At 50.0% G+C, this 13,792-nt stretch overlaps 1 protein-coding gene across 1 annotated transcript in view; it reads right to left on the bottom strand.

Moving 5' to 3' along the window:
* Positions 1 to 1,278: 1,278 nt before the first annotated feature.
* Positions 1,279 to 13,792, bottom strand: part of SLC1A5 (solute carrier family 1 member 5) — a 33,046-nt gene continuing 20,532 nt past the window's right edge. Inside the window, exons 4-8 of the mRNA XM_033158774.1 lie at positions 12,512 to 12,678; positions 10,981 to 11,214; positions 8,639 to 8,833; positions 3,579 to 3,713; positions 1,279 to 1,540 (exon numbers count right to left, since the gene is read on the bottom strand). Of these exons, the coding sequence (XP_033014665.1) occupies positions 1,312 to 1,540; positions 3,579 to 3,713; positions 8,639 to 8,833; positions 10,981 to 11,214; positions 12,512 to 12,678 (960 nt within the window). The 3' untranslated portion in view covers positions 1,279 to 1,311. The remainder of the gene's footprint in view (positions 1,541 to 3,578; positions 3,714 to 8,638; positions 8,834 to 10,980; positions 11,215 to 12,511; positions 12,679 to 13,792) is intronic.

The following is a 13,792-nucleotide window of genomic DNA, read 5'->3' as shown; positions in this document are numbered from 1 at the left end:
GGACAAGCCAGGCAGTGCTGAAAATTTGGTCCGGGGGGGCCACCACTCACCAGCTCCTTCTGCAAAGCCTACCCACTTGCTCATCAGCGGCTGCTCAGCACAAGATTAGAATAAAAGTGATGGGAAACTGAGCCTCAGAGGTTAACTGAAGCTACTCCAGTCTCCCTCACTCTCTTTGACCTGCTAACGCCACCCTGCCCCTTTAATTCCAGTGTGGAGAGAGAGAGAAAACCATTCGGATCCTTTTAAGTTCCAGAAATAAATTAAATTACACCGCAGCTGCTGGAACCAGGAGCTGCCACTTCCAAGAGAGCACTGTCTAGTTCTTGCACATGATGACCCAGTAAGGGAGAAGGGAGGAAAATACCGAGGTTTTAAGCGGTTCAAGGAAAGCTGGCTTTGCAGGGAATGACAGAAATCCCAGCGACCCAACGGGACTCTCAACGTTCAATTGCACATCGCACAGCCTTGGCATGAGGATTCCAAGAGAAGTTGCAAGGCGGAAAGGCAGCAAAGAAATTGCAAAAGGCAGGAAGAAATTCTCTCTCTCCCCATTCCTGTTTGACGATAGGTATTTATAGGTTCAAGCAGTGCACTGCTCAAGTTATTGAATTGTGGGGTGGCCAGGGGAGAATAAATCTGTCCGGAAATAAAGCAGTCTGCTTCCTCTTCCTGCAATGAACTGTAACTAAAAAAAGGGGGGTGACGGCAATGGGAGGGAGTCAAAGATACTAGACACGAGAAGGACAACACCCACCCCCCCTTGCTTGGTCCAAAACACAAAATAAAATAAAAAGCAGCAAAGGTAGCTAGAGATCTGGAAGAAGGAAAAGAGTGATATTAAGAGACCTCCAAAGTCACCGCTACCAGTTTCCACGTGGCAGATTTAAAAACTTAAGGGTTCAGCCTGGAACGTGCAAAGTATTGTGCCTCTGAGTATATCCAGAGTGCCCTTTGTCCTGAGCAACGGCACCCCAACCCTCATCTCCTTAAGAGGGAGAGGTTTGCAGCCAAGCAGAGCTATTTCCAGGCAGCATCAAGCCCCCAGCAGTTGACATTTTGCAGGGGGGTGGGAAAGTCCTGTTTGAAATTTTAAAAGCACTGTGTGAAAAAAATCAGTCATTTAAAAAAGGTGGAAAGGAGTGTGCTCGGTGAAAATCGAAGGAGTTCCCCATCACCAAACCGCGTGCCCCTGCTTCTCATGGGAAACAGAAGTCTTTCAAAGGGGGAGCAGATTCAGGAGCTGTCCTTGAAAATGGAACCCTAACTTAAAAAAAAAAAAAATGAAGTCTAGCCTCTTTGTAGGTTGCTTTACATCACGGATTCTTTTTCGCAGGAGCTGATGCCCTCCAAGGGGGCAGGCCCGTCCCTCTTGATCAGTGGGGAGCCTTCTTCCGCCCCCAACCCCTTGCCGGCGTCCGTCTTGATCTCCATCAGCTCCTCCGCCTCTGCCTTGCCTTCCGTCCTTTCGGTGTACACCTGCAGGAGCCCAGCGCCAAAAGCGTCGCCTTCCACGTTGAGGACAGTGCAGGTGCGATCCCTGGTGCAAAAGGAAGAGGCAATGACTGAGCCTGCCTGAGGTGCTCGGGGTTAAACAATAAGGGTTGTTAGCAACGTTCACTGGACACAGAGCCTCCATGTTCAGGAGCAGTCTATCTCTGAGAACCAGACAAACAGCAAGGAAAGGCTGAGACCTTTGTGCCCCGCTTAAGAACACGCAGAGGCATGTGGCTGCTGAACCAGGCAAGACCTTTGGGCCAGATCCAGCCGGGCCCTTCCTGTATTCTTGCGCCGTGTGCAAATTCCCACAAGCGACAGGAGGAAAAACTAAATTCTCAGCTGCTTTTAACCTTTCCTCCGATGCCCCCCAGGGAACCTCAGCAGACCTGGCCCAGCCAGCCATACTGGACAAGTCAGTTGGACAAATACACCCCCTGGCCGCCACGAACAAAACACACCGCTCAGAAAAAAGAATCGGGCATCCCGCGGACATACTGAAGGAGAGGCCTCTTTGATTCCTCCTCAGCATGACTGGGTTAAAAAAAAAAACATGCAAGAAAAATGGCTCAGAGTCAGAAAGTTCCACATTCAACACTGCATCTGTGCTTGAAAGGACCTCATCAGGCAGCGAAGCTGGAGAAGACCCCTACTTGAATCTTTGGAGAGCTGCTACTTCCACTCCGACTATAGGGCTGGACAGAGCACATCTGCACCAGCCATTGAAAGCACACTGATACCACTTTAAACAGGCATGGCTTCCCCTGAAGAATTCTGGGAGCTTTGGTCTGTACAGAGCAGGGGTCGGCAACCTAAGGCTCATGGACCACAAGCGGCCCACGGGGGTTGTTTAACCGGTCCACGAGCCACCCCTGAACCAAGCCGCCCGCTCGGCAAGTCCCAGCGTGCTGCGCTAAACCGGCACAGCGCGGGGACTCGCTTCTGTGGCACTGGAAATCACATTTGCACATGCCCAGACGCAGAAAATTGTGGGCGGGTGCACACATGATCCGACCCACGGACGGATCTCCGCTGGAGTGAACCAGCCCAGGCGAGGTAAACCTTGCCAACCCCTGGTACAGAGTGTAGAGCGTTGTCAGGAGACTCAGTTCCCCTCCCAGAACTACAATTCCCAGAGTAGTTTAATGATCAATCCTTCTTTACAGGCAACTCTGGGAATTGTAGCTGTGAAGGGGAATAGGGGTGTCTCCTAACAACTCTCTGCACCCTGAATAAACTACGGCTGCCAGGATTTTCTAGGCAAAGCCGTTGTTTAAAGCGGAATCATAACTCTTTAAATGTATTGATTTTTATTATTTCATGAAACCTATACACAGCTTGTTTGTAAAAAAAAAAATTAAACTTCAAAGTGGTTTACAAGAAGAAGGAAACAGTAAAATTAATGGCAAAATCAGCTAAAAAAAACTATTTAAAAATTAAAATCAGCAAGAAACTAAAAACAGATCAAAACACACACCAACATTCTATGCATCTGGGTAGCCTTCTCTGATCAATAAAACAAAATTCAGAAGGTGACAAAAAGAGAACAGGGTGGGAGCACGCCTGGTGTCAACAGGCAGCGAGTTCAAGTTTAGGTGTTGCCACGCTAAAAGATTGAATTCTTATAAATGCAGAATGGTAATTATATGGTATCTTTTAACAGTGCATGGTGCAAATGTGGCCTTGGTCCATGGCAGCTTTGTCCAGTCAAATGCCCCACCCCAAAAAATTGTCCTTGGGGGATTATTTGCAGAAGATTCAACTGGTTACCTACCACCCCCTTTCAAGGCAGCGACTCTCTGCAATGGCTCCTACTTTCCTATGTGAACCTGGGGCCTCTTCCTTGAGCCACTTTCTGCAAAAGTCCCTCCTCTCTGCTTGCGGAATGGGGCCAACAGAGGAGGAAGAGAATCTGAAGGGGAACTAGCAAGGCGGGAGGGAAAACTATCCTGCCTTTTGACGGGGAAGTTGGGACTAGCCAGCCTGCCAACCCTGCGACGCTATGAACATCGGTCAGGGAAATCGCTGGTCGCTGCGGATCGCTAGCCTCTCCCCTCAAACTTTACCCCTGCGGTACTTACACAAGCCAGTCCACTGCCAGAATGAGGGAGATGTCGTTGGTAGGCAGCCCAACAGCTTCCAAGATGATGGCGAGGGTGAGGACGCCGCCCGCAGGAATCCCAGCAGCTCCGACACTGGACGCCGTCGCAGTAATTCTGTGGGGTGGAAGTGGGCGGGTTAAGAGGCATGTCCTTCTTGATGCTCAAGTGCAGGATTTGGTCTTTATCTGGAGAGTGCAGGGGGAACCCAAAGCAGCAGGGAAAGGGGAGTGTAACTTTCGATTTTGCAAAGCCAAAGGTGCCAGCCAGATTTTGTGGCAGCCAGTTTGGAAGGAGAGCAGAGCCCCAAGATCACTCTCCTTCCTTCCACGCAGAGCTTAGCCAAGAGAGGTCTAATTGGGAAGGCCTTCCTCCATGAAGTGGCTACTGGTTGAGAACAGGACAGGGCAGCAACCAGATCCTAGACAGACCAGCATAAATCCAGTCAGTGATGGGTAGGGAGAGATCAGCCACCTTCTGGAAACTCAATCATTACTCCCAATTTTAGTGACCAGTAGCAGCTGGGTACCTGGGTTTTTGAACCCTTGGCCAAAGATTTCCTCATCTCCCTCCTTCTAGGTTCCTTATTCAAACTATGACCTGTTTGTGCACCCTAGTTCCTCTCTCTGCCACCCTAACACTCACAATTTATCGTTTCTTGGCATTCTGGAGAATCATGCCTAATAATAATATAAAATAATAATAATTTATATCCCGCCCATCTGGGCAGCTCCCAACGGAACACTAAAAACAGAATAAAGCATCAAACATTAAAAACTTCCCTAAACAGGGCTGCCTTCAGGTGTCTTCTAAAAGTCAGATATTTTATTTCAGGTGTCTTCTAAAAGGCAGCTTATTTCCTTGACATCTGAAAGGAGGGTGTTCCACAGGGTGGGTGTCACCACCGAGAAGGCCCTCGGCCTGGTTCCCTGTAACCTTACTTCTCGCAGTGAGGGAACCACCAGAAGGCTCTTGGAGCTGGACCTCAGTGTCAGGGCTTGACAATGGGGATGGAGACGCTCCTTCAGGTATTAACCAGATTAACTGGCAATTGGGGAATACAAACACACACCACTAGGCAGGGTCAAGAATGAATCAGGCACCACACCCTGGATTAAAGAGTCTGTCTTTTCACCCTAAGCATGAGAACACCAGTGTCACTGTCTCCCCATAAAGCCACAAGCCTGGCCAAGGCTGAGTTCAGCTCCTCCCTGATGCTGCATCAAGGTGATCTCCTCTGTGGCGCCTCTTACAGGTCTTCCTACCCAAGCCAGCTGGGTAGCAGTGGTGCGCTCTCACCCCATGCTCAACAGCCACCTTCACCAATTCAGGGCTCTCCAGATGTTCTGGACTACGACTGCCATTAGCCCCCTCCAGCACAGCTGTATGACGCAGAGGTGGATGGGAGCATGGCCTTGCTGGCTGGGGCTGATGGGAGCTGTAGTCCCAAACATCTGGAGGGCACCAGGTTGGTGAAGGCTGCTCTGCAATAGCCAAACCTAAGTCCACAGAGCAGAATAAAGGAGACCCAGAGGCCTCCTCATCACCAATTTGTCATCTGTTTCTGAGATCACTTTTCCATCCTAACAAAGACCCCTAAAGTCGTCTGCAACACAGATGAAATTTCAGTTTTCACTGCCTGCCTTAAGACCATTGATGATGGGGCTAGTCTGGCCTCTTAAGGGAGGGAATTCCACTGCAGTTATCTCCCCGCATCAAATGACAAATTTAAAGTCTTGCCCCCCCCCCCCGCCTTGCATTTATGGCGATGTATAAAGAATGAATGAAAAAGAAAATCAAACCATCGAGGCCAGTGTTTCCCAAACTTGGGACAGTTTTGGGGAAACACTGGTCTAGACTCCAAAGAACTACTTTAGGGTAAACAACACACTATTTTTTTTTTTAATCTGTTAGGTTTTGTGTGTTCCCCCACCCCACCCCTTTCAGACAGCAGTCTTCTTAAGTCGTCTCCCATGCGGCGTGACAAAGGGGAGAGATACTGAGAGGTTCATTTGCCGTGGGATCCTTTGCAATGCAACGGAGGGTGATGGGGGGGGGCACAGCTCTCCCTCTGCTTCCTCAGCACCCCCTAAAAAACAACAACAACAACACATGGCATCCCCAAGGAATTGCTTGTGTTCCTCGTGGCTGGCACTCAGTGACAGAAGTGTTCTTGAGAATCCCCTCAGGGTCCAAAAGCAGCTTGCCACATCCGCGGCACGTGATGCTGTTGACCGAGACGCACAAACTGGACTGGAACTTGGTTTGCAGAATGCAGACCTGGATCTGGGGGGGGGGGCAGGGGGCCTGCACTTTTAACCCAAGACAGAGGAACAAACATGGACGGATGACCAGCCAGGAGCAAAAACAGCCCCAGCTGAGATCCTGCCTCCAGCAGAGCAGAGGTCGCTTGAGAAGAGCCTCCCCCCGGACCCCTTCTGGTCACAAGTTCTGCCTAAGCCTGCAGTTTTGTTACTGCGCTGTGCCGCAACAAGGGGCCTCAGAAACAGTTGATGATTAAGCACCTCGAGGCCAGGAGGGACAGGTCCATCTCCTGAACTGGAGAAAACAATATTTTACTTGCAGTTGCTTTTTTAAAAAAAATGGACCCCAAAAAACAATCTGCAAACGTTTTCTGCCCTCGACACTTCTGTTAAAAAAAGCAAAATCTTGTGCCAAGAAAAGTCTCTAGCCATTCCTTGGTCAATCTAACTGCTGACCCCCTGTTTTATTCCAACCTAGATAGAGGAGTTTTTAAAGAAGAGTTGGCATTTTGATGGGGGGGGGAGGGAGATGGTGGGAAGCACAGCAGGAGAAGGGCTTGAGTGGCAAATCCAAGCTCAAGCAGCCTTGCTGAGTGCATCTCTTCTAGTCATGAGGACTAGAACTTTGTCACGGACAACTTCGTCACTGACGAAAGTGGCAATGGATCAGGACTCTACGCTAGCTGCTGGGCCCTTCCTCCAGATGCTACCTGAATGAATATGGAGATATATTTCTAAGTTTTAAAGTAGGGTTGTACATTTTTTCTAGGTTTTGCTGTTTAATCTTTTGTAAACTGAGTTGAGAGTGGTTTTATTATTTTTATTTTATTATTATTAATTATTATTATTATCAAGCAGTGCATAGAGTGTGTGAGAGATATTTGGGGGTGGAGCTAGAGATGTACAGCTCCACAAACCACCAGCTATTCACCTCTCAAAATTCTGCATTATTAAACCGTATTGATGTAGAGGAGCATTTGTGCTGGTGCTCGACAATTTAGTCCAGTTGGGTATTGACATGGTAGGAATTTGTAAGAAAGAAACAGAGCAGAAGGCTTAAAGATTAGAAGTGCTTGGGGCAGCGGTAGGTGTCTGTGTTCGGCATGGCAAATAAAACCCTAGAGCAGGGGCCAGCAACCTTTTCCAGCCGTGGGCCGGTCCACCGTCCCTCAGACCATGTGGTGGGCCAGACTATATTTGGGGGGGGGGGGGGATGAACGAATTCCTATGCCCCACAAATAACCCAGAGATGCATTTTAAATAAAAGCACACATTCTACTCATGTAAAAACACGCTGATTCCCAGACTGTCCATGGGCTGGATTGAGAAGGCGATTGGGCCTTAGGTTGCCTACCCCTGCCCTAGAGACTAGAAAGAGTTTCTGTGTTTGCTACATCAAGTCCTGAACAGGATCACCCACTATGCAGAATGGCCTCAGCTTTCGTCCCGGTTCCTAGTCCTTAAGATCAACCCAGGGAGCTTTACAGAGGCAGCTTGTCAAGTCAAGTGCTTGTCAAATGCTCAGCTACACTGGTCTGCCCAGCCGGCCACTTCGGTGCACACCAAACTCTGGTTGTTCCTGCCACAATCTTTTTAAAGGTTTCATCTCCCCCAACCCATGGGTCCATCCATTCTATGTGGCCCAAGGCAACCTTCCAGCATAAATCCCCCCTTTGTTTCTGCAGCGGCCTCACGATCCCTTTTACCACAGCAGAGTTTATATCCCACTAAAGCAGGGGTCAGCAAGGTTTAGCTCGCCTGGGCCGGTTCACTCCAGCAGAGATCCCTCCGTGGGCTGGATCACGTGTGCGCCCACGGTTTCTGGCATTTCCGTCGACGCGATTTCCGGCGCCGCGGAAGCGAGTCCCCGCACCACGCTGTGCCGGTTTAGCGCAGCACGTGGGGACTCGCCGAGCAGGCGGCTTGGTTCAGGCGCGGCTTGTGGGCCAGTTAAACGACCCCTGTGGGCCACTTGTGGCCCATGGGCCTTAGGTTGCCGACCCCTGCACTATAGCATCAAGAGCATGTGCCCTCTGGCAGACTCACACTCTCGTTCTACCGGGAAGGAAAGGGCAGAGGGGCCTTAGATCCTCTGTGGATTGTCACCATCTGCTTCACCAGCAGGAAGTTGAAATTTTGGGAGCTGGTTATCTGAACGGGCTGGACAACCCCCCTTTCCTCGCTCCCAAAGCTCACTTCCTGCAGTTCCAGGACAGGAAATCACTGCAAGAAATTTGTGCAGGAACCACGATTTTGGAAAGGGAATCTCCTCTTTGTTTTCTTCAACCTGCCCTCTTGCTTCCCCTTAATTCCCAGGATGTGGCAGGGACTACCACCCGCCCTCCACCTTTCAAAAGTCCACAATATTAAACCGTGCTGAATATGTAGAGGGATATTTGCCCTGATGCTCACGCTCAAGGACTTATTGCTGCTGCTGCTGCTGCTGCTGCTGCTTCCATCCACTCCTTGTCATGCTTGGAAATGTGCTTGCTGTTTGCTTGTGGCTTGTCTAGTCTCTCTTCCCCACCCAATGCCCAAAGGAATGGAAGGCCCATCTGGTGCAGATCAGGTGGGCTGGTTTTGCAGAAAAGTCTTGGAAGAACGCAAAGCACACACAGCGAAGGGAGCCTGCCAGCAGCTTGGGCAAGGTGAGCCACAGTCTATGGGTGGTGGGCTTTGTCTGTTTGGGGAAAGGGGAGGGCACAGCTTGTGCAAGATGGGTGGGCTTCTAAGAACCACCCTTTCTGAGTCCGAAGGGAGACCGGTTGGAATACTCACAGGATGGTGATGACTTGGATGAAGTTGAGAGGCATGTTGTTGAGCTGGGCGATGAAGACGGCAGCCACGCACTGGAAGAGGGCAGCCCCGTCCATGTTGACCGTGGCCCCGATGGGCAGGATGAAGCGGCTGATGTGCTTCGAGACGCCGTTCTTCTCCTCGACACACTTCATCATCAGGGGCAGGGTGGCAGAGCTGCGAGGAGGAAGAGGCGGGTTGAGAACGTGGGCAGAGAGTACTCCCGAAAGAGCCCACAGGCGCAGCACAACTCCCACCGGTTCCAACATGGAATAAATCACGGTGCAGGACCCCTTAAGGGCTGCCTCCGTCTACATGCAAAAGTGAACCTTCTCAGTGGTGGCACCCAAGCTGCCTGGCTGCCTCCTCGCCCACCCACATTAATTCTGTGCCCATGAGCTTTCCGGGGAGGGTTCACATAGACTTTATATGCCTTTGCTTTTTTTTTCTTTTTAATTGCTGAAACAGTTTCCTGACATTGTTTTAGTAATTGTCATTTTTGGGGGGCTGGTAGCCCCTCGAGGATCCATTTTGCAAGGGAACGGAAAAGTAAGTAGGTAATTTAGTAAGTAAACATGTTTGTTTGTTTGTTTGTTTGTTTGTTTCCCGCCCATCTGGCTGGGTTTCCTCAGCCACTCTGGGTGGCTCCCTACAGAATTAATAGTAATAATAATACAGTGGATGCTCGGGTTGCGAACATGATTCGTGCGGGAGGCACATTTGCAACCCACAGTGCCGCTTCTGCACATGTGTGAGCGGCGAAACCCCAAAGTAACCCGTTCCGGTACTTCCGGGTTCGGCGCGAGTGCAACCTGAAAAAACGTAACCCACAGCGTTCACAACATGAGGTATGACTGTAATAATAATAATAATAATAATAAGAGGCGATAAAACATCAAACAGTAAAAACTTCCCTAAACAGAGCTGCCTTCAGGTGTCTTCTAAAAAGTCAGATAGTTGTGTATTTCACTGACATCAGACGGGAGGGCGTTCCACAGGGCGGGCGTCACTACCCACTACATGGGTGGGGGGCGGTATGTGACAAAATCATCTGCCAAATACTTTAAATCCCTTTTTCTAAAGTAAATGCTGGTCTGTGGAAGAAAAGTACAATGTTCTCTTTCATTCATTCACTTTCTCGCGCACACTCCCCTCCGCTCATTGGCTGCTGCTGCTGTTGTGAGCCCCATGGAGTGTTCACACACGGCCAAGGGAGACCATCAGAAACAGAACGTCAGTACGCAGTGCAGCTTCAGGGAGGAAGTGAAAGGTCAGATTTGGCTTGGAGAACAATCGTACAGAGGGATTAGGGCAGGCATCTCCAAACTCGGCCCTCCAGCTGTTTTGGAACTACAATTCCCATCATCCCTGACCACTGGTCCTCTTAGCTAGGAATGATGGGAGTTGTAGTCCCAAAACAACTGGAGGGCCAAGTTTGGGAATGCCTGCACTAGGGATATGAAGGGCATGTGTGGCAGAAGTAGAATGTGGGAAGCACAAAGGCAGGGAAGCAAAGTGAGGAATGGACTCATAGGCAATGTTAAGGGCATTTAAACGGACTGTAAAACAGGAACCAAAAAGATTGGTGGCAGTAATAATATTTGTACCCCACCCATCTGACTGGGTTGCCCCAGTCACTTGCAGCAGTATATCAAAACACAGTAAAACATTAAACACCAAAGTAGGAGATGGCATGGAGTTTGGAGGGTCAAGAGAGGTTACAGGGATGCTTTACACAGGTCTCTGGACCAATAGGACTATGTACTGTAGGTTAAGGTTACCAGATTTTTTTTTCAATGAATCCGGGGACACTTTTCAACTTCAGCTGAAGGGGATGGATTTTGTTAGGGGACTGATTTGTAAATCCAGGGACTGCCCCTGGGAAACGTGGACATCTGGTAACCTTACTGTAGGTGTAAGAGGCAGGGAAAACATGGGAGCAAGCAGGATCAAAGATGCGGTGGGATGAGTACTCAAAATTGCCACATCCTTCTGGAATAGCTTTTGCAAAGGCAAGGCTAATAAAAGAGGGAACAGGAGAGGGGATCTGTGATAATGATAATAATTTATTATTTGTACCCCGCCCATCTGGCTGGGTTTCCCCAGCCACTCTGGGCGGCTTCCAACAGAGATTAAAATACATGAAGGCAGCAATGCCGATTAAGGTGGGAATGAAGCATAGATTTGCAGATCTCCCTGCCTGGCATTAGAGTACCATTCACTCCAAGCAAATCTCTCCCCCCCCCCAGCTATGCAACAGGTGTCCTTTTAAACCCCCACCCCATTCTCCTGGCTTTCTGGGGCCGCAAGAAGCTCATAAATACCTGGAGGAAGTGCCGAAGGCGGTGGCCAGGGCAGTGAAGATGCCCCAAAGGAACCGGTAAGGATTCTTGCGGGTGAAGATGAAGTAGATGACCGGCAGGACGATGAGACCGTGGATGGCATGGCCCACCAGGCAGCAGCAGATGTACTTGCCCAGGCTGGTGAACAGGACAACCACGTCCTCCATTTCCACAATCTTGCCAGCTACCAGGAACATGATACCCAGGGGGGCATACCTGGAAGGAGAGTGAGAGGGGAGGGGGATCAGCAAAAAGCACCGCCAAGACCTCTGACGAAGAACAGCAGGCGGGAGAGAAAATCTCCACTCAGCCACAACACTTGCCAAGTGGCATTTATGGCCACGAGCAACACCTGGTAAGATTTCAGAAGCTGGAGAAGTTCTAGGGGTCATGAGGTAGGGCTTCAACACCTACCCCTCCACTGCCACTAGCATATTCAGAATAATTGATGTCTCTTTCCAATTTCCTTAGTCTGCGATAGCATAAATACAGTTGTACCTTGCCTTTCGAACTGCTTAGTTCCCAAACGTTTTGGCTCCCGAATGTCGCAAACCTGGAAGTGACTGTTCCAGTTTGCGAACTATTTTTGGAAGCTGAACGTCTGACGGGGCTTTGGCAGCTTCTGATTGGCTGCAGGAGCTTCCTGCAGCCAATCGGAAGCGGCACTTTGGTTTTTAAAAGTTTTGGAAGTTGAATGGACTTCCGGAACAGATTCTGTTCGACTTCCAAGATACGGCTGTACAGTACGATTGCATCTCACAAGCATTTAACACACGAGATTTCAACCATATGCAATTGAAGGCAAGTTGTTCGAAATTTCCAAGTTAAATTCAAGCAAAGCAAAGAGCTTGAAAGTTCTTTTTGTGCCGGGTCTGCTTGGGGTTTCCAAGTGTAAAAAGAGTTTTTTAACACTTTAACACTGGAGGGCAAACCCTGCTTGACGTGCAAACTCTGGGGATACTGGGGTTTCTTTCCCCCCGCCCGCTAGCTATGGGGTGGCTCCAAGGCAGGGGTCAGCAAACTTTTTCAGCAGGGGGCCGGTCCATTGTCCCTCAGACCTTGTGGGGAGCTGGACTATATTTTGAAAAAAATTATGAAGAATTCCTATGCCCCACAAATAACCCAGAGATGCATCTTAAATAAAAGCACACATTCTACTCATGTAAAACACACTGATTCCCGGATTGTCCGCGGGCCGGATTTAGAAGGCGACTGGGCCGCATCCAGCCCCCGGGCCTTAGTTTGGGGACCCCTGCTCCAAGGCTTTCGGTATATGTGATTTTCATGTATACGTGGAACCCTTAGAAACAAACTTCCGCGTAAGATGCGATTGCACCAGTCGTATATCAGTAATCAGCTTTTGCTATGTCAGTTTGGCAGAGAAATTCACAAGGATGCACAAAACCCAGCCCAGAGGCCTTGCAGCCAACTCTTCTGTGTCAACATTTTATCTCCACCTGCGCCATTCCCCTATGAGACTCCTGGGGAGATGTGGACCAGCCAGCCTCCTTACCACATGATCCAGGAGACGAGCACCATTGTGGCTTCATTGAAGGAGTTGAAGAACTGGATCAGGTTCTCGCCTTCGGGCCCGAGCTTCCGCAGAGCAATCCCAAAGACGATGGCGAAGACCACCAGGCCCAGGATGTTCATCCCTTCCACCTCTGTGCCTGTGGGGATCTAAGGGGACGGCAAGAGGGAGGAAAGGCTTCCATCACAAAAACAGCCAGGGATTTGAAAAGCGGTTGGAGGGTTTCCCTGCCCTCTAGGCAGACGTCTACACACAAAAGCCATATCCTTGAGATGACAGCAAGCGAATAATTTGCCCTTTGTCCCCAGGATGCAGCAGTTGGGGGGAAGGTTTGCAGCAGCACATCACCGTACTTCCAAGAAGACCAGGGCAGCATGGAGCTCCTGCCCCTCCTTGCCTCATCTGCTTATTCCACCTTTTACCACCACCACCACCAAGTGTCAGTTTTCAAGGAATCCGATCCCCCTCCCTCATGGCCGGCTGCCAGAAATGGGAAAACAAGACATTCTTACCAAAGCATTTTATTCAATATTCACAGAGAGAGACGTAGAGATGTTGCCTCATGGACAATGGCATTGCTCTGAGTAAAGTCCCACCCCCTCTGTCTCTCCTAGTACACGTCATTCCTACGTCGGCTAATCTGTGCTTTCTGTTCTCCTACTCTCAATGCCCGCCGGGACCGGCGGGGGGGGGGCGGTCAGGAATGCTTTCCAAAGACACTGAGTCTGTCAGCTGTCTCTCCCCTGGTGCTTCTTCTTCCTCTTGCTCCTCTGCCAATATTTCTCAGCTTCTCCCCTCTGCAGCCTCTGAACTGTGACCTTCTGCAAACCACTGTTCTAAATCTATACTGTCTCCCTCTTCTCTTCCTCCTCAGTCCAGTCTCTGACACCAAGTCAGCAAAAACTGGGGGTGAGCAGCAACCGTTACCCCCCCCCCAGCTGCTCCTGGCACCCTTTTCTCCATCTGTGGCACCACCGATTGAGGCATAACAGCACCAGCTGCCACCTCACCCACAGGGAGTGCCTCTTCTGTATCCTTCCACGACAACTCCCTGGGCCACAGGAAAACAAGGCCCAGCAAGTGCTTTTCAGAAAGGAAATACTTCTCCCAGCTTCAAACTCCTCGGAGAACCCGGCAGCACATGGTCACCAAGCCGGAAGAGGCACAGTGGCAGCAGAGAGACGCAGTGGCAATGAGGGGACAGGCCTTTGTGGCTTCTCCCATGGCCAATAGCAAACAGGAGACCCATAAAACGGCCTGTGT

The sequence above is a fragment of the Lacerta agilis genome, chromosome 8 (genome assembly GCF_009819535.1).
Source record: "Lacerta agilis isolate rLacAgi1 chromosome 8, rLacAgi1.pri, whole genome shotgun sequence".
Classification (NCBI taxonomy): Eukaryota; Metazoa; Chordata; class Lepidosauria; order Squamata; family Lacertidae; genus Lacerta; species Lacerta agilis.
This window is presented reverse-complemented; position numbering and strand designations above follow the sequence as displayed.